The sequence below is a fragment of the Macaca nemestrina genome, chromosome 2 (assembly GCF_043159975.1).
Source record: "Macaca nemestrina isolate mMacNem1 chromosome 2, mMacNem.hap1, whole genome shotgun sequence".
Classification (NCBI taxonomy): domain Eukaryota; kingdom Metazoa; phylum Chordata; class Mammalia; order Primates; family Cercopithecidae; genus Macaca; species Macaca nemestrina.
The window spans coordinates 11,112,313-11,136,444 of NC_092126.1; the positions used below are offsets into that span (position 1 = coordinate 11,112,313).

Here is a 24,132-nt window from a genome sequence, read left to right on the forward strand (position 1 = left end):
AAACTACAAGCCAGAAGAGAGTGGGGGCCAAGATTCAACATTCTTAAAGAAAAGAATTTTCAACCCAGAATTTCATATCCAGTCAAACTAACCTTCATGTGTGAAGGAAAAATAAAATCCTTTACTGACAAGCAAATGCTGAGAGATTGATTTTGCCACCACCAGGCCCGCCTTATAAGACCTCCTGAAGGAAGCACTAAACATGGAAAGGAACAACCGGTACCAGCCACTGCAAAAACATGCCACATTGTAAAAACCGTCAATGCTAGGAATAATCTGCATTGACTAACGGGCAAAATAACCAGTTAACATCATAATGACAGTATTAAATGCAAACATAACAATATTAACCTTAAATGTAAATGGGCTAAATATCCCAATTAAAAGACACAGACTGGCAAATTGGATAAAGAGTCAAGACCTATCAGTGTGCTGTATTCAGGAGACCCATCTCATGTGCAGAGACACACATAGGCTCAAAATAAAGGTATGGAGGAAGATCTACCAAGCAAATGGAAAACAAAAAAAAGCAGGGTTGCAATCCTAATCTCTGATAAAACAGACTTTAAACCATCAAAGATCAAAAGAGACAAAGAAGGCCATTACATAATGGTAAAGGGATCAATTCAACAAGAAGAGCTAACTATCCTAAATATATATGCACCCAATACAGGAGCACCCAGATTCATAAAGCAAGTCCTTAGAAACCTACAAAGAGACTTCGACTCCCACACAATAATGGGAGACTTCAACACCCCACTGTCAATATTACACAGATCAACGAGACAGAAGGTTAACAAGGATATCCAGGAATTGAACTCAGCTCTGCACCAAGTAGACCTAATAGACATCTACAGAACTCTTCACCCCAAATCAACAGAATATACATTCTTCTCAGCACCACATCACACTTATTCTAAAATTGACTACATAGTTGGAAGTAAAGTACTCCTCAGCAAATGTAAAAGAACAGAAATCATAACAAATTGTCTCTCAGACCACAATGCAATCAAATTAGAACTCAGGATTAAGAAACTCACTCGAAACTGCACAACTACATGGAAACTAAACAACCTGCTCCTGAATGACTACCAGGTAAATAAAACAAAGGCAGAAATAAAGATATTCTTTGAAAGCAATGAGAACAAAGACACAATGTACCAGAATCTCTGGGCCACATTTAAAGCCATGTGTAGAGGGAAATTTATAGCACTAAATGCCCACAAGAGAAAGCAGAAAGATCTAAAATCAACACCCTAACATCACAATTAAGAAAACTAGAGAAGCAAGAGCAAACAAATTCAAAAGCTAGCAGAAGACAAGAAATAACTAAGATCAGAGCAGAACTGAAGGAGACAGGGACACAAAAAACTCTTCAAAAATTCAATGAATCTAGGAGCTGGGTTTTTTGTTTAAAGATCAACAAAATTGATAAACCACTAGCAAAACTAATAAAGAAGAAAAGAGAGAAGAATCAAATAGATGCAATAAAAAATGATAAATGGGGATATCACCACCGATCCCACAGAAATACAAACTACCATCAGAGAATACTATAAACACATCTACGAAAATAAACTAGAAAATCTAGAAGAAATGGATAAATTCCTGGACACATACACCCTCCCAAGACTAAACCAGGAAGAAGCTGAATCTCTGAGTAGACCAATAACAGGCTCTGAAATTGAGGCAATAATTAATAGCCTGCCAACCAAAAAAAGTCCAGGATCAGACAGATTCACAGCCGAATTCTAGCAGAGGTACAAAGAGGAGCTGGTACCAATCCTTCTGAAACTATTCCAATCAATACAAAAAGAGAGAATCCTCCCTAATTCATTTTATGAGGCCAGTATCATCCTGATACCAAAGCCTGTCAGAGACACAACAAAAGAAGAGAATTTTAGACCAATATCCCTGATGAACATCAATGCGAAAACCCTCAATAAAATACTGGCAAACTGAATCCAACGGTGCATCAAATGGTATTGCTTAGGTTTTCTACCACAATTAAGTCAGCTTCATCCCTGGGATGCAAGGCTGGTTCAATATACGCAAAGCAATAGACATAATCCATCACATAAACAGAACAATGACAAAAACTACATGATTATCTCAATAGATGCAGAAAAGGCCTTCAACAAAATACAACAGCCCTTCATGCTAAAAACTCTCAATGAACTAGGTATTGATGGAATGTATCTCAAAATAATAAGAGCCATTTATGACAAACCCAAAGCCAATATCATACTGAATGGGCAAAAATTGAAGCATTCCCTTTGAAAACTGGCACAAGACAAGGATGCCCTCTCTTACCACTCCTATGCAACATAGTGTTGGAAGTTCTGGCCAGAGCAATCAGGCAAGAGAAAGAAATAAAGGGTATTCAATTAGGAAAAGAGGAAGTCAAACTGTCCCTGTTTGCAGATGACATGATTATATATTTAGAAAACCCCATCATCTCAGCCCAAAATCTCCTTAAGCTGATAAGCAACTCCAGCAAAGTCTCAGGATACAAAATCAATTGCAAACATCACAAGCATTCCTATACACCAATAACAGACAAACAGAGAGCCAAATCATGAGTGAACTCCCATTCACAAGTGCTACAAAGAGAATAAAATACTTAGGAATCCAACTTACAAGGGATATGAAGGTCCTCTTCAATGAGAACTACAAACCACTGCTCAACAAAATAAAAGAGGACACAAACAAATGGAAGAACATTCCATGCTCATGGTTAAGAAGAATCAATATTGTGAAAATGGCCATACTGCCCAAGGTAATTTATAGATTCAATGCCATCCCCATCAAGCTACCAGTGACATTCTTCACAGAATTGGAAAAAAACTACTTTAAAGTTCATATGGAACCAAAAAAGAGCCTACATTGCCAAGACAATCCTAAGCCAAAAGAACAAAGCTGGAGGCATCATGCTACTTGACTTCAAACTACACTACAAGGCTACAGTAACCAAAACAGCATGGTACTGGTACCAAAACTGATATATATATCACTGGAACAGAACAGAGGCCTCAGAAGTAACACCACACATCTACAACCATCTGATCTTTAACAAGCCTGACAAAAACAAGAAATGGGGAAAGGATTTCCTATTTAATAAATGGTCCTGGGAAAACTGACTAGCCATATGTAGAAAGCTGAAACTGGATCCCTTCCTTACACTTTATACAAAAATTAATTCAAGATGGATTAAAGACTTAAATGTTAGACCTAAAACCATAAAAACCCTAGAAGAAAACCTAAGCAATACCATTCAGGACATAGGCATGGGCAAGGACTTCACTACTAAAACACAAAAAGCAATGGCAACAAAAGCCAAAATAGACAAATGGGATCTAATTAAACTAAAGAGGTTCTGCACAGCAAAAGAAATGACCATCAGAGTGAACAGGCAACCTACAGAATGGGAGAAAATTTTTGTAATCTACTCATCTGACAAAGGGCTGATATCCAGAATCCACAAAGAACATAAACAAATTTACAAAACAAACAAACAAACAACCCACCCCATCAAAAAGTGGGCAAAAGATATGAACAGAAACTTCTCAAAAGAAGACATTCATGCAGCCAACAGACACATGAAAAAATGCTCATCATCACTGGTCATCAGAGAAATGCAAATCAAAATCACAATGAGATACCATCTCACACCAGTTAGAATGGCGATCATTAAAAAGTCAGGAAACAACAGGTGCTGGAGAGGATGTGGAGAAATAGGAACGCTTTTACACTGTGGATGGGAGTGTAAACTAGTTCAACCATTGTGGAAGACAGTGTGGCGATTCCTCAAGGATCTAGAACTAGAAATACCATTTGACCCAGTCATCCCATTACTGGGTATATACCCAAAGGATTATAAATCATGCTACTAGAAAGACACACGCACACGTATGTTTATTGCGGCACTATTCACAATAGCAGAGACTTGGAACCAACCCAAATGTCCATCAATGATAGACTAGATTAAGAAAATGTGGCACATATACACCATGGAATACTATGCAGCTATAAAAAAGGATGAGTTCATGTCCTTTGCAGAGACATGGATGAGGCTGGAAACCATCATTCTGAGCAAACTATCACAAGGACAGAAAACCAAACACTGCATGTTCTCACTCACAGTTGGGAACTGAACAATGAGAACACTTGGACACAGGGCAGGGAACATCAAACCCCAGGGCCTGTTGTGGGGTAGGGGGCAGGGGGAGGGATAGCATTAGGAGAAATACCTAATGCAAATGACAAGTTAATGGGTGCAGCACACCAATATGGCACATGTATACCTATGTAACAAATCTGCATGTTGTGCATATGTACCCTAGAACTTAAAAGTATACTTAAAAAAAAATTCTTAAGGTTGTGGGCTTCAGAAGGAAAGTGGGCTGTGCAGGAAGCAGCTTCTGCCTATCTGGTGAGTTCCTGAAAGTAAGGAAGTGAAGAGACAGATACAGGGAAGTGGAGCCCTGGTAGAGAAGGAAAGAAACACACCACTGGACACTGCTGAAAAGGCATTTCTGATCCGTTCCAGGATCCACCCCATGCCCAGGACTCCTAGGGAAGTGTGTAGACTAAATATTGACGTAAAAACACCCAGAGCACATATGTTTATTCAGAAAAAGGCAAATGGTGGTGGTTGTGAGATGGGCAGGTTGCGGCCCTATTGTGCAATTTTTGATATTTTGATATATGTGTAATACAGTTTTTCCCACTAATAAAATCTATTAACAGAACCCTGTGGCAAGAGTATTTCTCAAGTTTCCCGTAGTATTGAGAAATCAGCACATACTACCTGAAAATACTCCCGGAACCTAATTATCCAGGGGAATTTATGATATAGTACATGAATTCTATGCCATATTACACGTAATTACATGGTGACACTGTCTTATAGTAGTGGCAGAGCAGTTTACAGTTCATAAAGTGCTCTCATGTGTATTGTTTCATTCACTTTTCACAACACTCCCCACTCTCCCCTAGATGTTCTGGGCTCCGCTGTCCCTCATGCAAGCCTCCAGATACGACCTGCAGCCTCAAGGACAGCTCAACTCTACTTTCCTGGGCACCCGACACCTCCATTAGCCGACCTGATACCAAAGGGTTTTTCTTTAAATAAACACATCACCAGGTTGGGTCATGCAATCACTGTCTTCTTCTCCAGTGAGGAATCAGGAACTCAGGAAGATCACGAGACTTCACTGGCAGCCTGGATGTGCTCCCAGTAGATACATTCCACATTACAGACCACAGTGTGGTCCTTCCCTTCCTCCACAGCTGCACAGAAGAAATTTTACCTGAGAGTTCATCAGGCGAATGGTAGTTTTTGTGCCCACATCTTGCTGGAAGTTGGCTGTGGGTGCCCCATTAAACCTTAGGACTGCGTCATGATCATCTGTAAACCACAAAGAAACAGAAAAGAGGTGATGAGCACTGGCAATATGCAGAAAAAGAGAAAGGTAAGGGGAGGGGGCAAGGGAATAATGCTTCCGCATCCTAATCCACAGGGCGAAATGGCAGTATTTGTGTGGTGCTCAGGTAAAGCTCCTAGGCAGAGATGACCACCTGTCTGCCAGCCACTGTAAGGGCTGAAGGGGTCCATACTGTGGCATTCCTGAAGTCCATTCAAAGACAGTCACTTGTGCCTGGGCACAGCAGAAAAGTGAACAAAGCCAGTGTGCTACTTACAGTGGAATAGCTACTCCAGTTATCAAAGCAACAAACCAAATATTCTCTTGGTATCACCAGTAGATTATATTTCTACATCTGTTAGAAAAATGAAAACACTACCATAGGTTCAGTGTATCCCACAAGTGCAAAGGACCCCATTGCACTCTGAAAAGCATGCAGTGCTCAGCAAATGGACGGGATTTAACTATGGCATCCAAGACAGCCCCCAGGTGTTCCATTTGGGAACCTGAGGCCCAGGGAAGAGTCACAGACCTGGTGTGGCAGCAATGGAAGAGGAGGTCACAGGTCTCAACTAACTAACTTCCTTCCTTCTTTCCTTCCTCCCTTTTCTCCCTTTCTTCCTTTCTTCTTTTCTTCCCTTCCTTTCTTCCTTTCTTTTTCTCTCCTCTTCCTTTCTTTTTTCTTCCTTTCTTTCTTTCTTTCCTTCTTTCATTCATTCTTTCTTTCTTTTTTCTTTCTTTCTTTCCTCTCTCTCTCTCTTTCTTTGCCATTGTCAGAAACAATGTACTAAATCCAGTCAAAATCAAACAGACCATCTTGAAAAACCTAAGCTTCCTGGGCTAGCTCCTTGTCTTTGCAACTGTTTAAGCAGTGTTTGGAAGACTTGGAAAAGTTTTTCTACCCAACGTTGACCAATCTGGTGGAGGAGGGAAGACTTTAAGGAGCCATCCCAACCCTGTGATCCTATGAGAGCTTCTTCCAATCTTACTTGGTCAAGCAAGTTTGGGGCCCACCAGTGAAATCTGCACTGCAGCTGGAGGTCAGCTGCATCCTCTGTTGTTCTATTCAGGTTTGTTTTGGGTCATCCATCCACACAGGATCTGGGGAAGTGAGGGCATTTGACTGAATACAAGATGATTTAGAAAGAGGATATCCACAGAATTAAGGATGAAAGCCTCTCTCTCTCAGTTCCAATGTATGTACTAAACCCTAGGAACACAGAAACCTCAGTCATGAAAACACAACCCTATCCTCAATCCTAGGGCAAAATTTCATCGAAATGGTTTGAAAATTACCTGAGAAGGGCACAGTCCCAACTGTTATCATCTTACAGGGCAGGTACACTGAAGTGCACATAGGGCAGGAGGTATATCTTTACACAACTCAGAATTATAACCCATTTTGTCATAATCAGTCACTGCTTCGAAAGAAATTAGTAGCAATTGCATGAGAAACACAGATCCATCAGAAACTTTAGTCAACTTTCCATAAATTATTGGTAAGAATCCCAGTAGAAAAGAGATGAGAAGTTCTAAAAGAGTAACTGAGAGATTCATAAAAGGACTACTTACCAAGTTGGGGTAGAGTTTAAAGAAATCAACATGGAATAGGCTAAAGCCCCAGGGTTGATGACTGCATGGAGTCATTACTACCCCTGGTCTACTGTGGCCTGATGAGCACAGACCCTGAGCTGCGGAGGGACACCTATCAGGAGCTGTTGCCTTTAGGAGAGGAACACAGCTATTGCCAACCTCCAACCAGCAAGAAGGGGTCTGGGGGAGTCAATATCCCAACCTGGCTCTGCTCCTTCCCTTGGATCTCACAGACCTGAAGGGAAAAGGGAGAGAGCAGGACCAAGAGGGAGGACCTCCTGGCAGGATCTGACACCTTCAGTCAAGAAAAAGACTCAGCTTGAGTGTACTCTGCAAAGCGAAACATGGCCAAATAGGTGCCCTGACCTTAGTCTTCTTCTCAGCTTAATGCCAGTGCTTCTCCTGGCCAGTCCCAAAGAAAACCCAGAGAGTGAATAATGCCAGTTAACACAGTTCAAAATTTTAATTTCTGTGCTGGGTGCAGTAGCTCACGCCTGTAATCCCAGCACTTTGGGAGGCCGAGGCAGGTGGATCACCTGAAGTCAAGAGTTCAAGACCAGCCTGACCAACATGGTGAAACCCCGTCTCTACTAAAAATACAAAAATTAGCTGGGCGTGGTGGTGTGCGCCTGTAATCCCAGATTCTCAGGAGGCTAAGGCAGGAGAATCGCTTGAACCCAGGAGGTGGAGCTTGCAGTGAGCCGAGATTGTGCCACTGCACTCCAGCCTGGACGACAGAATGAGACTATTCTCAAAAAAAAAAAATTTCAATTTCTCAGGGACAGAGCCAGATGGAAAAGGGTGAGAGTGGGATTTGGAGGTGCAACTGGAGAACATCCCACACAGAAGGCTTAGGTTAGAGCGGATGCTTGATGTTGACCATAAGAAAGGAGAATTGTTTTGCTCACGCAACAAATACTGATTGAGCACCTACTCTATGCCAGGCACAGTTTTAGACACGGGAGACGACGGCTGTAAGCAACAAAGACAAGGTCCATGCCATCAGAGATATGACATTCTACTGCACGGAGATAGACAATAAAGACACACAACAACCTACATATAAGATAATTGCAGATTGTGACAAACACTGTGACACCAACAAGCTGAGTTGTGTGCCAGAGACACTGAGGGAATTTCCTTCATAGAGTGATGACTCAGAGAATGCCTTGGAGCTGAGACCCAAAGGATGGCCAGACTTGGGAAGGGTTCAGAGAAGTCCACTAGCCAGAGGATGCAGCAAGTGTCAGGACCACAGCGAGGGGAGGAACTTGACTGTAGACAAGGAGTTAGGGGTAAAAAAAATCAAAGATGCAGTTACAGAGGTTAGCAGGAACCAGATCGTACGGGGACATGGGGGCCCAGGTATGAAGTTTGGACGTGATTCTAAGAAAAAAGCCAATCAGGCCGGGCGCGGTGGCTCACACCTGTAATCCCAGCACTTTGGGAGGCCGAGGCGGGTGGATCACCTGAGGTCAGGAGTTCAAGACCAGGGTTTGCTGACCCCTGATATAACTGATCATGTTCTCCAAACTACTCAGTTCACAGGTGTCTTCTCAGTCCTTATTCTGCCCAAGAATATATCCCACCTCTGCAGACTTTGATACCAACAGCCAACATCCCTCAAACTATATCCCCCTTTGCCTTCCATTGTATGGTACACACCTAGTTCTCCTCTAGCCGGTCTCTGACCCTTCTGACTTTTCCTGCTTATCCCTGTTCTTTTATTTGTCCTTTAAATGTAAACCTTTTCCTAGGTTTTCTAATTGGTCGTCTTCCCTGGATTATAACCATTATCTCACCTTGACACAAATGACTTCTAAATCTGTCTCGACATCTGACCCTTCTCTAGAATTAAATACTCGACAGCATAGATATTTACCCAGCGCAATCCACACACACTTCAGTGTCAGAACATCCAAAGCGGAATGTGCGTTCCTCTGGAAGCCTGCTCCCCCTGGTAAGATACAGCCTGCTCCCAGGCGAGACATCCTGGCTCCTGCCTCTCACTCAAGATCATTTCCAGCTAGATAGTAAGTTCTGCCTCTTACTTCATGAAGCCTCTCAAGTGAGGTCCTTTCTCTCCATCACGGCTACCACAGCCCGGGCAGGCCTAGCACTTCTGACCTGGATGTGGCAATAGTGCCTGATAATGGAGATATTATACAGTACAAAACAGGGACTCATAGAGTATAAGTGAGAAATCTCCCTTGTTCAAAAACCTTCTAGGGCTCTCCATGGCTTGAAGAAGGAAACCTAAAGTCCTTATTGTGACTGTCAACATTCTCCAAGAGCTAATGCTTAGCTACCTTTCTGGCCTCGTTCCTCACCCATCTTCACCCACAAGGTCCCACATGCCATCCAAACAGGATTATTTGTGATGCCCAAACACACGGGGCACTTTTCCCCATGCAGCCTTTGCCTTAACTCAGAATATCCTTCTCTGCTTGTCTAGGACAGCTAATAGACAGGAATATAAGAAATTTTTTAACATAACAAAAGAATAATCACACCAAATTTTATTGCGAAGCTACAATTATTACGAGGCACAACAGCACAGGCGCTAAGAGTGGAGTCTTTGAAGCAAGCACTCTGCTTTCAAACCCCAGTCTGCTATTAGCCAGTGGTGTAAGCACTTGAGCCTCTGCATTTAGCTCTGCAGCAAAATGAGACCAATTATCTTATCAACCTCACAGGACTTCTGGGAGGATGAAAAGAGCAAGGCATGTTATGCACAGCAGATGCATAATAAGCATCAGTTATATTAATGATAGTGTTTTAAAATTATGCTACTGTTTAACATGAAAATTCCAGCAAATCTAAGATACTTAACATGTATGAGTAAACTATCAAAAATAACTGAAAATGACTGAGCCCACCATTGGCTGGTTTGTGAGACTGCTGGAGGCAGAGTGTGTTATTACACTCTCTCTGATAGAAAATCTTGCTACGGACAAAAAAAAAAAAATCATAAAATGTCTCTTACTCGTGTCTTCTAGCCTCACTTCTGAGGATATTTCCCTGTTGAATGTCAACAGTGGTCACCTAAGTTATCTGCACAAAAACCCTGCTTGTCAGCAATGTTATTTGTAAAAGAAAACCATTTGAAATAATCTGATCCATTCAATAGTTGGGAAGAGACTCAACAAATTCCAGATGCAGGAGGAAGTGTATGGGCCTGGCACGCTGCCTGCAACTCAGGCTTCAACAAAGGGCCTTTCCTTTCCCCCTCCCCTTCCCCTTTGTATTGTTGATGAATCCATGAATAAGTAAAAGAATACATGAATGAATGTCTTAAAATATTTGTTAGACAAAATGCCAAGAAGATATATACCCTATAACAGCAGAACATTCGAAGTCTAACATGTAATTTTTATTACATCTCAGAATCAAAGTCCTTCTGTGGAAATCCTTATTTTGAAGTTGAAACTGCAGTCTATAGAAAAATATTATTTTTATTATTAATGTTTATTTAAACCACTCTAAACCTTTAAGGAGTGCATAAAATTAAAGCTGTAGTTCCAGTTCACAGAGGTATCAGGCCCTGTCTCAAACTTCAGTATAATTTCAGCCAGGCACGCAATGTTAACTTTGACATGAAGAACAAGGATCAGCTAATACCTAGGATATCCCAAACATAAGCAGCAAAAATGGAGAAGAAAGAAAGAAACTTCGCTCCATTATGGATGAACAAAAACCAATCACATTTAGTTTCTTGAAAACAAAGTCCAAGAAAAAACAAAAGTACAGAAGCAAAAGTTGAGGTGGGGCTGGCCAGCAGGGCAGCTGCCTATTTGGGGAGGTAGAAACTGTGATCTCACCATTTATTTCTGCTCTAGAGAATCCAATTTGGGCCTACTTTTCTTCTTTGAGAGCCTGTTCTGGGTTTCAGACCATTTTTCCTGGCAATCCAATGAAGGAAATAAAAAAGGAGACATATGACCTCACCTGCTCCAGTACCTCCAGGCTGACAGGGGAGCACAGCTTCCTGTGCTTTGCTTTCTTTAGCTGATTCATTTCAAATAATGGAAAACACATTCAGCATAAGAGAAATAAGGCTCTCTGTTACACAGGTTTACAAATATAGAGAGACTTTCTATCTTGATTCACTACAAAGGGTTTCAAGAAAAGCAAATTAATATATTGTGACCAGTGACTCTGAAACCTTTTTGGGTCACAGATCCCTTAGAGAATAAACTGCAATCTACAAGCTCCCTTCCTGGAAAAATGCACAGACACACATACACATATACATACACATACACATATACATATACAAACACATACACATATACATACACATGCACATATACATACCTATACATGCACATATACATACACATATACATACATACACATACATGTACATACATATATACCTACATATACATGTACATATACATACACACATACATACACATATACATATACATACATACACATGTACATATACATACACATATACATACCTATACATACACACACGTACATATACACACATATACATACATATACATACACATGCATACACATGTACATATACATACACATACATACACATGTACATATACATACACATACACACACATACATACACATACATGTACATACACATATACATGCATATACATACATACACATGTACATATACATACACATACACACACACTCACACACACACACACATTATACACACCTAATCCACAGATATTTTTACGTGCAATCGCAGGGATTTATGACCCTCTGAAGTTGGTCCATAGCCCACAGTTAAGACTTGCTGACCCAATTAAATCTTTTCAAAGAGAAAAGCTGAAAATTACCCAGGTTGTTGAGGCCAATAGAGTCCTCCATTAATCAGGTAAAACAACAGAATTTCAGAACCTGGAAATGATGTAGAGATCTATGCTTCAAGTCTTTTCAAAGGTCAATTGTAGGCTTTTGATTATTGGTAGCAGCGGAACTCTCTTTTCAGATGAAATCTTCTGCACAATTCCAATATTTAAAACAGAACAAAATAAAACTATTCTGTTCCCAACACAAAGAAGCAATAAATGTTCAAGGTGGCAGATATTCTAATTACCTTGATTGGATCATTACACATTGAGTACATGTATCAAAATATCCCCATAAATATATATAATTATTATATATCAACTAAAAATATTAGGAAACAATAATGAAACTCTTCAAATTGATAAAGATGCTGGGGGCCTAGAGTGCCATCTGTTCAACTCCCTCTGTGTCACTTGTGACTCTGAAAAAACACTGCCCTGGGCCCACTCCACCGGTCCACTGAGCCACACTTGGGCCACTTGTCTCCCATACCATCAATATGCCCAGCCAGTCCCAATAAGCACTGCCATTCACAGAACAAGCCCAGAACATACCGATTTCTCTGCCTAGTTGGGAGGACTTCAGAGATCCCGCTGATGACACAACAGCACACCTGCCCCAAGGCCCAGCCTTGGTCCTAATATTGTCCTTGGGCAGATAACCCTCCCATTCAGAGGTATTGAAGGGAAAATCTGTGGCCTCTACCATGGATACATTCACGTGGTCCCGGAGGTGGCAGCGCAGGGCCTCTGCACTGAACTTGATGCCTGGTCCTGGCCCCTTGTAGGACACTTTGTACTTGTTCATGCTTAGGTAATTCTTCCAGATCTTTTGCAGCCTAGGGATAAGGTTTTTGGAAGAGCTGTCCTTGTTCCACACCTGGAAGAAGGCCTCTGGTTTGGCCTTGGGTATGTCTCTGAGACTGCCGAGGGCCTGGCGGCCCCTGTGGGGGTCCTGGGTGCTGCTTGAGGATACAGACTGGGAATCAGACCCCATGGCCAATTTCCCCAGACTCTTCAACACCTGGAATTCCTTGGTTTGCAATTTAAAGGAATCATAGTAACTCCCTTTCTTCTTTTCCTTCCACACACAGATGACTGCAAACAGAAGAAAGACCAGGACACAGCAGCTGAACTTCTTCTTCAAGTTGGTGTGAATCATAATGAAGATGTGTTCAGGGAAGCCACTTTGTTCTGAGCAGGAAAACAAGCCTAAAAAAAGTGAGACAAAGAAAACACAAATGATGTGAAGAAAAACCCAATGTGGCATGAGGTGGAGCGATGGACTGATCAATAGATTTCAAGTGAGGTGACTTGAATTCCAGCCCTGGTCTACCTCCTAGCCACCTCTGCAGCCTGTTAAGTAATTCTTGACAAAAGTCAGCCTCAATTTGGACTTTGAACGTGGACAGTAGTCCCTCGGACACTCCCCTCTTCCTCTTGAGCCATGAACACTTTATTATATGTCCTCCTATCATTACTTTTTCTATGCTGAACATTAGTTTCTGATTGCCTTTGTCTACCTCCCTGACTACACTCTGAGTTTCTTGAAGTCAGAAACCACACCTTGCAAATCATTCGGTTCCTAGGGCCTTGCAACATGTGTTAAATGAAGCCATGCAGCTTGGAAAAACAAAAACAAAAAAACAGAATACAAAAGAGCAGGCTGACTGTTTCACATCACCAAACCTAAACTTTCTAGAATAGTAAGTGGCCAACACACCTTCAAAATAGCCAGAAAAAGACTTCTCGTTATAAATGATGCCATAGACTTATGACGCATCTCTCTAAGGGCTGCGATGTTGGACTCCTGCATGAGAAGATCAGGGGTTATCTCCACCACATAGTTTCGTGCAGTACCCTGCAAGAAGAGCACTACGGAGACAGGAAGCTGACTCACCTCATGATAGAGGCTAGGAAATCTAGGTAAGATAGCAGACATGCAGCCAACTAAGGAAATGGAAACAAAAATTCATTAAGCATGCTAGATGTTACTTCACTTAACTTCGCCATAACCAGGGCCACCATGAGACACAACTCTGGGGGCACCAAGCATAGCATAATCTAATATGAAGGGCATCTCCTAACCTAAAGGTGTTATCATCTCCATTTTATGGATTAGCAACCTGAGGCTCTGAAAAGTCAAGGGAAGTGTCCAAGCTCACAGAGCTGAGGAAATGGTTGCACTGAGGTTCAAATCCAAGTGGACTTGATTCCATAACCCATGACCTTTCTACTACAACATGCACAGAACTGCAAAAAGCTCTGGAAAATAGATTTCATTGAGCAAATAGAGACTGAATTGTCCTCTTTATTTCTGGGTAAACACCTACTTTGTTTTCTCAGAATTTATTGTGTAACTGAATGGAAACTGGAAGTACTTTGAACTCAAATAATGTCTGTATCTTTTGGAAAACATTACATTCTTTCCCCATTCACTGGGTTTATTTACAATAGTGAATCAAAGCAATCACCTCCGGGGTTTTGCTAACCCACTAGGGATCTGAGGTCTCTTCCCATGGATCCTGCTTCTATGGATATCAGGAAAAGGTAGTAGTAGTACTGGACTGGGTGTTCACAAAACCTGGGTTCTTATCCCCATTCTTGGTGACCTTGGACAGGTCACTTAATATTTCTGCTCCTGAGTTTTTTAGAATAATTCTCTCTGCCCTATGTGATTTGCAAAGTGTCGGGAGCACAAAACAAGAGGATGGTATTCATTGGATTTGAACAAGGTAAGCAAAAAAGCACAGGAGGTATTCTGAACAGAGACAGCAGCAGCTCAGCCTGGGGACCATGTGGAGGTGATGGGGGATAGTGAAGACGGTGGTGTGAAGCCGCAGCCATAACTCAGCAGCCCCGAGCTCCAGGCTCTTCCCTGGGAACTCCTTCATGAACTGACATCCAGCTCATTCCTGGAATCCATTGGCAGTACCAACCAAAGCAGTGCTTCCACCATCCCAGACCTCAGGAACCAGTGGCTCTGGGAATGATGGGTTCCTATCCTGGACTGCTGAAGTTGTGGAAATGATTAAATGCACACAGCGGAAGAAGAATTCAGATATAAGATCATGAAGTGGAGGGTGGAAGCTTGTATTACCAAGAAACTAAGGAATTCAATTTCCACAGATACCCAACACAGGTAATCACATAACCATATGACAGCTGAAGAAACACCAGAGAAAAGAAGGCAAGTAGCATTTAAGGAGGGCCTACTACATGGTAGTCACTTTCCTTGCAATATCTCATTGAACCTTTACCACAACACTATGATAGAGTTATTGACAACCCTATTTTAGGAAATGAAAAAACTGAGGCTTAGCAAGGTTCTAGGGTCTCTCCAACATCAACAGCAAATCAGTTCTAGAACCAGAATTCCAGCCCAGGTCTATCTGACTCTAAAAGTTCATCATCTTTCCACCCAAGGACATGCATCTGTGATAAGGGGCAGTGAGAAGTCAGTGTGATCAAGTCGGACTCAAGGTCACTAGAGAGGCAACTTGATCTGTCAGACAGTGGCAGACAAGCCTGCCATCCCTGCTGTGCACTGCGTTATCACTCAAGGGGACTTTCCGTATTAAGGTTTCCATATTAGTAAGGTTTTACAGACTTACTATAGGCAGCAGATTTTATGAGCTCCATTTATAGCTGAGTATTGTGAGGTTTGGAAACACAAGTAACTTTCAAAGTTGCATGAGTGATTTGGAAATAGTGGACTTGGAACTTGACTTTGACATGTCTGAATGAAACAACATGGCAGGAAGGGCCTGATTCACTGTCACAGGACTGGAGGCTCAGGGAGCGGCTGCCCAGTACCTACTCTCCAAGGTGTGGTTTCCCAGGAAAGAAGAGTTCCTCCAAATAGCTGGGTCCAATGACAGTCTTGCAACCATCAGATGGCCTCAGCCTTCACAGCCTGTGCCCTGTCATGGCCTCAGGGCACTCATCTGAAATCCCACATCAGGGCTCTTGTGGTCCCTTGACACCACCCTTGGTTGATGCTCCAAGTCCACCAGGTAGCTAGAGTTTCTGGTCACAGGCACTTATAACTGCAAGACCCTCTCTCATCTCTCAAGTTGTTTGAAGAAGGCAGAGTCTGAAGAAGCTTTCACTAAATGGTGCAACTGAGGGAAAAGAGTACAAACTTTTCTCTATAAATGTTTTGGAAAAACAGACCAAGCTTTGAATTTTCCAATCACACCAGACTGTGTTCTTAAGCATCCAGGTGTCTGCACTGACTGCACCCTTTCTCCTTGTCCATGTGCTTCCCAGCTCTGACAGCATCACCTTTCTGTTTCTGAAGGTCAGTGGAGGCCACCTCCCCCTCCGCACTAGCTTTGTTCCCCTTTGCTGCCAGCCAGTGCTCTGTAATGCTTGCTTTACATGCCTGACTTTGCTGCTAAAGGAAAACTCCTCCCGGCATCCTTTCTGAAACCCTAGTACCCAGCACAGTGCCTGCGCCAGAGCGGATACTCAAAGAAAGATTACTGAACTGATGCAATTTTATAAGAGAGTCTTTACAATCATCATGAGGCTCCTAGAGGAAGAAGACAGCAACTTGCATTACCACCTTCAAAGAACCGGCCAACACTGAACCAGCAGAAATCAATGCTCAAAGCAAGGAAATCCTGTCCCGACCCACCCATCACGACATACTCAATACCAGTTGCATTTGTGGCACGTAGTAGGAACTCAGAATGGTCGACTGAAATACAGAATAACTTAAATCTTATAGTTAATAGAAATGCACAAGCCATTTCTCTATACCCCACAACCAAACCCAAATTGAATCAGCAGTTAAAGAGGACTAAAAAATGTATACAAAAAGAAAACAGCAAAGCTGTAGCCAGATACTGAGATCCTGAGATTCCCTGTCAGCACATCTGCCACACCAGCTTTTACTCAGGAATGTACCCCTTTGCTAGCCCATGCCTCTGTGTGTTCCTTACCTGCTTCTGGTTAATCCCCCAGGGGCTGCAGGCCCTTCAGGTCCTCAGGAATTAGCACTATTCTCCATGGGAGGGAAGATTTATTGGGTCTGGAGGCCAAGGCCCATTTTTCTCAGGATGATCAAAACTCATCTGCAAAGGCAAAAAACAAGAGAGAGAAAGAGAGAAGGTGAGCGCTGTTTTCCAGCAGAGGCAGGGTTAAACATTAACAAGATGGAAAGGTGCCTCTGCAGAGCTAGGCTAGGTCTCAGCCCAGGAAACCTCCAGGGCTCAGGAAAAAAAAAGAGAGAAAAGCATATTAAAGGTGAAATGCTCTGGATCTGTGAACAGCACAGATAGCCTAGAAATACACTTGACACCGGCTGGGTGCGGTGGCTCACGCCTGTAATCCCAGCACTTTGGGAGGCTGAGGCGGGCAGATCAGGATCATGAGGACAGGAGATCGAGACCATCTTGGCTAACACGGTGAAACCCCATCTCTATTAAAATACAAAAAAAAAACTGGCCAGGCATGATGGCGCCTACCTGTAGTCCCTGTAGTCCCAGCTACAAGGGAGGCTGAAGCAGGAGAATTGCTTGAACCCAGGAGGTGGAGCTTGCAGTGAGCCAAGATCATGCCACTGCACTCCAGCCTGAGCGACAGAGAGAGACTCTGTCTCAAAAGAAAAAAAAAAAATGAAAGAAATAGACTTGACACCAGATAAGAATGGGCTAGAAAGCTAAAGCAGCCACCATGGACCAACCTGGGAAGAACAGATTGTTTAATCGCTGGTTTGGAGATAAATAGGGAGCAATTAGGTCCATCCTGAAATAAACTTCAGACAGATTTTCAAAAAATTATTTATTTTCAAAGAATATTTAATAATATATGAAAGTTCAGTCAGTATAATTGTACCTGAAAAAATAGGCTATAAAACTGTAAATACTATCCAAATTCAGAAAAAAAAAAAAAAAAAAAAAAACATTTAAAAAAATGTGAAAAAGTACTAGAAAAAAGTACACCCAGAATGGTAAGAATAATAGATGTTTTCATTTTTTATCATTTGACATATATTCCAAAATTTCTAAAATGTACATTCATTATTCTTTGACTTTGAAAAAATGTACAAAAGTATTAAAATATAACTTTAGAAAGCTAAAAATAAGCCAGGCATGCATGTCTGTAGTCCCAGGTATTCAGGAGGCTGAAGAGGGAGGATCATTTGAGCCCAGGAGTTAGAGGCTGCAGTGAGCTATGAGCGCCACTGCACTCCAGCCTAGGTGACAGAGTGAGACCCTGTCTCTAAACAAACCAACAAAAAACAGCTAAAAATATAATTATATACTTGTCAGCTCTTTCTTCTTTTGATGCAATGTAGGAAAACAGCAAAGGAAAAGTTTAATACATTCAGTTGCAAGAAAATTTCAACATCTATACAATGAAAAATACTGTAACTACAATAAAAAGGAAAAGTCAAAATATAAAAAGGATTAATGTAGTAAAAGTTTCCCAAAATAAAGAAGTAATCAATGTGAACAGACATATCACAAAACAAAAAGCACAGTTAACAAGCATATAAAGTTATGGTTAATCTTGAGAGAAACCCAAGAGGGGCAACTAGAATACTAAAAAACTAGTTTATAGAATTTACATTACTCAGCAGTTTTCTACATAATACTCGTTGCTGGACAGATTATAATTAAACTGATATACATTCAAAGGATCATATAAATTAATTTAACCTTTCTAGAATGTATTCAGGCCATAGAATTAACAGCTCCTGGCTATGGACCACGTACTGTACTTCTAGGAGCAAGAGTGAATAAATAAATAATTCAAAAGTAAAAAAGATTATACACTTCAGTTTCCCCACATGTAAAATGATTCTCTACATTACATAGTTGTGATGACAGTTGAAAGAGGATTAATGAGATAAAGAATGAGTTCTATACAGCAATAGGCGTACAAAGAAGAAAAGGTTTTTTTTTTAAAAAATAATTTTAACTTTTATGTTAGATTCAGGGGGTACATACGCAGGCTTGTTACTTGGGTATACTGCACAATGCTGAGGCTTGGGGTATGACTGATCCTGCCATGCAATTACTGAATAATTAGTTTTTAAACTCTTTCCCCTGTCTCCCCCGTCTTGTAGTGCCCAGTGTTTATTATTGCCATCTTTATGTCTATCAGTATTCACTGTTTAGCTCCCACTTATAAATGAGAACATATGGTATTTGGTTTTCTGTTCCTGCATTATTAATTTGCTTAGGATAATGGCTTCCAGTTGCATCCATGTTGCTGCAAAGGGCATGGCTCTGTTCTTTTTCATGGCTGTGTAGTATTCCACGGTGTATATGTACCACATTTTCTTTATCCAATCCACCACTGTTGGGCACCTAGGGTGATTTCATTCTTTGCTCTTCTGAATAGTGCTGCAATAAACACACAAGTGCGTGTCTCTTTTTGGTAGAAACATTTATTTCCTTTTGGATATATACCCAGCAATGTGATTGCTGAGTTAAATGGTAGTTCTGTTTTTAAGTTTTCTGAGAAATCTCCAAACTGCTTTTCATGGTGGCTGAACTAATTTACATTCTCAACAACAGTGTGTAGATGTTCCCCTTTCCCTGCAGCTTCCCTAGCATCTGGTGATTTTTGACTTAATAATAGCCTTTCTGACTGATGTGAGATGGTATCTCACTGTGCTTCTGATTTGCATTTCTCTAATAATTAGTGATACTGAGCATTTTTCATATTTGTTGGCAGCTTATACGCATCTTTTGAGAATTGTCTGTTCATGTCTTTTGCTCACCTTTTAATGTTGTTATTTGTTTTTTGCTTGTTCAATTGTTTTAAGTTTCTTATAGAGATTCTGGATATTAGACCCTTGTTGGATTCATAGCTTGCAAATATTTTCTTCCATTCTGCAGGCTGTCTGTTTATTCTGTTGATAGTTTCTTTTGCTGCACAAAAGCTCTTCAGTTTAATTACTTCCCACTTGTCAATTTTTGTTTCTGTTGCAGTTGCTTTTAAGTACTTAGTCATAAATCCTTTCCCAAGGTTGATGTCCAGAATGGTGTTTCCTAGGTTTTCTTCTAGGATTCTTATAGTTTGAGGTCTCACATTTAAATCTTTAATTGATCTTAAATTAATTTTTGTATATGGTATAAGGAAGGGATCTAGTTTCATTCTTCTGCATACAGCTAGCCAGTTATTCCAGCATCATTTATTGAATAGGGTGTTCTTTCCCCCATTGCTTATTTTTGTTGACTGTGTTAAAGATCCGATGATTATAGGTATGTGGCTTTATTTCTAGGTTCACTATTCTGTTCCATTCGTCTATGTGTCTGTTTTTGTACCAGTACCATGCTGTTTTGGTTACTGCAGCCTTACGGTGTGGTTCTAAGTCAGGTACTGGAATACTTCTGAGTTTGTTCTTTTTGCTTACAATTGCTTTAGCTATTTGTACTCTTTTTTGGTTCCACATGAATTTTAGGATAGTTTTTTTCTAGTTCTGTGAAAAATGACATTGGTAGCTTGGTAGGAACAGTGTTGAATCTACAGATTGCTTAGGGCAGTGTGGCTGTTTTAATGATATTGATTCTTTCACTCCATGAACACGAAATGTTTTTCCATTAGTTTGTGTCATCTATAACTTCTTCCAGCAGAGTTTTGTAGTTCTCCTTGGAGGGATATTTCACTTCTTTGATTAGATGTATTCCTAGGTATTTAACATTTTATTGCAACTATTATAAATGGGATTGTGTTGTTGATTTGACTCTCAGCTTGAAAATTACTGGTTATGGAAATGCCATGAATTTTTATACACTGGTTTCTTATCCTGAAGCTTTGCTGAAGTCGTTTATTAGTTCCAGAAGCCTTTTGGCAGTGTCTTTACAGTTTTCTAGGTATAGAATCCTATTGTCAGCAAGGAGAGACAGTTTGTGTTCTTTTCCTGTTTGGATGCCTTTTACTTCTTTCTCTTGTTTGATTGCTCTGGACAGCACTTCCAATACGATGCCGAATAGAAGTGGTGAGAGTGGGCATCCCTCGTTTCAGTTCTCAGGGAGAATGTTTCCAGGTTTTACCCATTCAGTATGATATTGACTGTGGGTGTGTTACAGATGATTCTTATTATTTTGAGGTATGTGCCTTTGATGCCTAGTTTCTTGAAGGCTCTTATAATGAAGGGATTTTGAATTTTATCAAAATCTTTTTCTGCATCTATTGAGATGATCATATGGCTTTTGTTTTTAATTCTGCTTATGAGGTGAATCACATTTATTAATGTGTCTAGGTAAAACCAACCTTCCATCCCAGGAATGAAGCCTACTTGATCACAGTGAGATAACTTTTTGATGTCCTGCTGGATTCGGTTTGCTAGTATTTTGTTGAGGATTTTCACATCTGTTTTCATCAGAGATATGGGCCTGTGGTTTTCTTTTTTTACTGTGTCTTTGCCAGGTTTTGGTATCAGTGTAATGCTGGCTTCATAGAATGAGTTGGAAAGGGATCTGTCTGCCTCACTTTTTTGGAATAGTTTCAGGAGGACTGGTACCAGCTCTTTTTTGTACGTCTGATAGAATTTGGCTATGAATTTATCTGGTCCAGGGCTTTTTTTGATTGGTAAGTTTTTTATTACTGACTCAATTTCATAACTTGATATTGGTATGTTCAGGTTTCAATTTCTTCTTGATTCAATCTTGAAAGATTGTGAGTTTCCAGGAATGTGTCCATTTCTTCTAGATTTTCTACTTTGTGTGAACAGAGGTATTAATGATAGTCTCCAAAGATCTTTCACATTTCTGTGGGATTAGTTGTAATGTCGTATTTGTCATTTCTGATTGTGATCATTTGTATCTTCTCTCTTTTCTTCTTTTGTTAATCTAGCTAATAGTTTACCAAACTTGTTTATCCTTTCAAAGAACCAACTTTTGGTTTTGTTGATTCTTTGTATGAATTTTTGAGTCTCAATTTTGTTCAGTTCTGCTCTGATTTTAGTTATTTTTTTCTTTTTCTGCCAGCTTTGGGGTAAATATTTTTTCCAGTTCCTCTGTGTGCAATATTAGGTTGTAAATTTGAGATCTTTCTAACTTTTTGAAGTAAGTGTTAAGCACTATAAACTTTCCTAATAACACTGCCAAAAATAAAAATTTTTAATGTCAAACTTATTTATCAAGGTGCAAATCTGTTAACAACTAAGCATCTAGCAATAAGGAAATAAGAAAACCATGGTATAGCCACCTGAAATAATTTATACAATTGTGTATGAATTTATATAGTAATAGGGAATAAAACACTTAAAATCTTATAATGAAAAAAGCAAAACAAAAAATGTTATCTGTGTACTCAGATGGTGACTAAAAGGTATGTATGTCCAACTGTCTAGAAAAAATATAAATGGTTGAGACTTGAATACCATTGACGGGTAAACTGATGAAAGATAGTTCTCATCAGTTTGACTTCCTTTGTTATTCCTTTGTTATTTTCTTCTTTGTTTTTGAGATATTTTGTTTTGTTTTATTTTCCTTTGTTTTATTTTCCTTTGTTTTATTTTCTTCTTTGTTTTTGAGATGGAGTCTCTCACTGCAAGCTCTGCTCCCCAGGTTCACGCGATTCTCCTGCCTCAGCCTCCCCAGTAGCTGGGTAATATAGGCACCCGCCACCACACCCAGCTAATTTTTGTTTTTAGTAGAGACAGGGTTTCACCATGTTGGCCAGGCTGGTCTTGAACTCCTGACCTCAGGTGTTCCACCCACCTCGGCCTCCCAAAGTGCTAGGATTACAGGCATGAGCACCCATGCCTAGCCAACTTCATTATTTTTATTATGTTACTTGAATAATTAAGGCAAAACTGTTGGGGGCAATACTAAAAATACACTTCGATCTTGTGTATCAACTTGCTGCACAATATTAACCTGGCTTCAAGGCCTGTCCTAGGAGATCTAGCATTAATAGAACTAAGAGGAAGCCATATGGACATACTTAACTTCACCCCATGAGCCAAGAGAAAATCCTCTGTTGAAGGCTAGGAGTTCAAGTTGGGAGAACCCCAGCTCTTCATGACCAGGAGGCAGGCAGGCAGGCAAGCCCTAGGTATGACTACCAGGGAAAAAGTGAGAGGTGCCACTCTGCCCTGTGTCAAAACATTTGGGGCTCTCCTCATCAACTCAAAGAACGGATTTCTGGGCAGCAACCTTGGAAGAGTCAGAAAATTTCTCTGATAGTTATCCTTCTGACATTTGCATGGCATGAATTCCTTTGTGGCGTGAGTGTTTGTAATTATGTAGGCTTTCATTTAGTATTTGATTAGTTTGTCTCCTTCCACTAAAAATATAAGCTTCAGAAACAGGAATCTTGTCAACTTTCTTCTCTATTCTTTCCAGGGAGTATCTCTAGACACTAGATGAATGTCTGGCACGTAATAAGCTCTCAGTATGCATTTGTTGAATGAATAAATGGGTGACGGGTTGACAGCTCTTACTCCCAGCATCACTCATGGAAGAGGCTCTTTCTCAGCCCCATGTAGAAAACACTGTGGGCAGTCACCAGACTTCTGGATGACACCTCCTGCCTGTGAATGCTGGTTTGCTGCCATCCTCCAGCAGGCAGGCAGGACATGAAACTTTTTGTTTGATACAGCCCACAGACATCAGAAAAGTGCATCAACCCCAGCTCTTCCTCCCTCACATCAACTGCATCTGCTCAAAGCACCTTGCCCTCTAAGAAGATAAAAATCACTCTCCACTTTAGATTCTCAAAAATCAACCAAATGAAACAAAAGTGGTGCAACTTATCTAGGTTTATCATAGGTGACGGGGGCTTTCCAAAACTAGTCCCTGCTGCGGATGAGATAGCAGCACTACGGATCTTTAACCAGCTGTAGAAGTGATAACAGAACCCTCAACAATCTGGGTGAGAAACTTTAGCAATCCTGGCAATAACAACTACCATTTATTTAGCACTAGCTATGTGCCAAGCACTGACTATAGCTTAGGGATGAACAATACAAGCTTTGGAATCAGATTTATCAAGACAAGAGCCCAAACTGCCTTTCACCAGATACCTGACTTTGAGCAAGTTACTCAACCCCTTAAGACTCAAGATTTAAGACATCTTTATCTGTAAAATAGAAATAGTAATAACAAGAAGTCCTACCTCACAGTGTGACTTACAGAATCAAGTAAGTTAATCCACTCGGCCGGGTACTGTGGCTCATGCCTGTAATCCCAGCACTTTGGGAGGCCGAGGCAGGTGGATGACTTGAGGTCAGGAGTTCGTGACCAGCCTGGCCAACATGGTGAAACTCCGTCTCTACTAAAAATACAAAATTAGCCAGGTGTGGTGGTGGG

General features: G+C 40.8%; 1 protein-coding gene across 8 annotated transcripts in view; it reads right to left on the reverse strand.

Annotated features, from left to right (window-relative positions):
* LOC105470895 (ST6 beta-galactoside alpha-2,6-sialyltransferase 1) overlaps nt 1-24,132 on the reverse strand; it is a 144,630-nt gene that overhangs the window by 18,210 nt on the left and 102,288 nt on the right. For 7 of the 8 annotated variants that reach the window (XM_011723178.2, XM_011723179.2, XM_011723182.3 and 4 more), the window contains 3 exons: nt 16,801-16,932; nt 12,407-13,063; nt 5,313-5,410 (listed from right to left, as the gene is read on the reverse strand). In XM_011723178.2, the coding sequence (XP_011721480.2) occupies nt 5,313-5,410; nt 12,407-13,013 (705 nt within the window). In that variant the 5' untranslated portion in view covers nt 13,014-13,063; nt 16,801-16,932. Of the gene's footprint in view, nt 1-5,312; nt 5,411-12,406; nt 13,064-13,574; nt 16,769-16,800; nt 16,933-24,132 lie in introns of those variants that run through there. The other variant, XM_071090679.1, reaches the window with a different exon arrangement.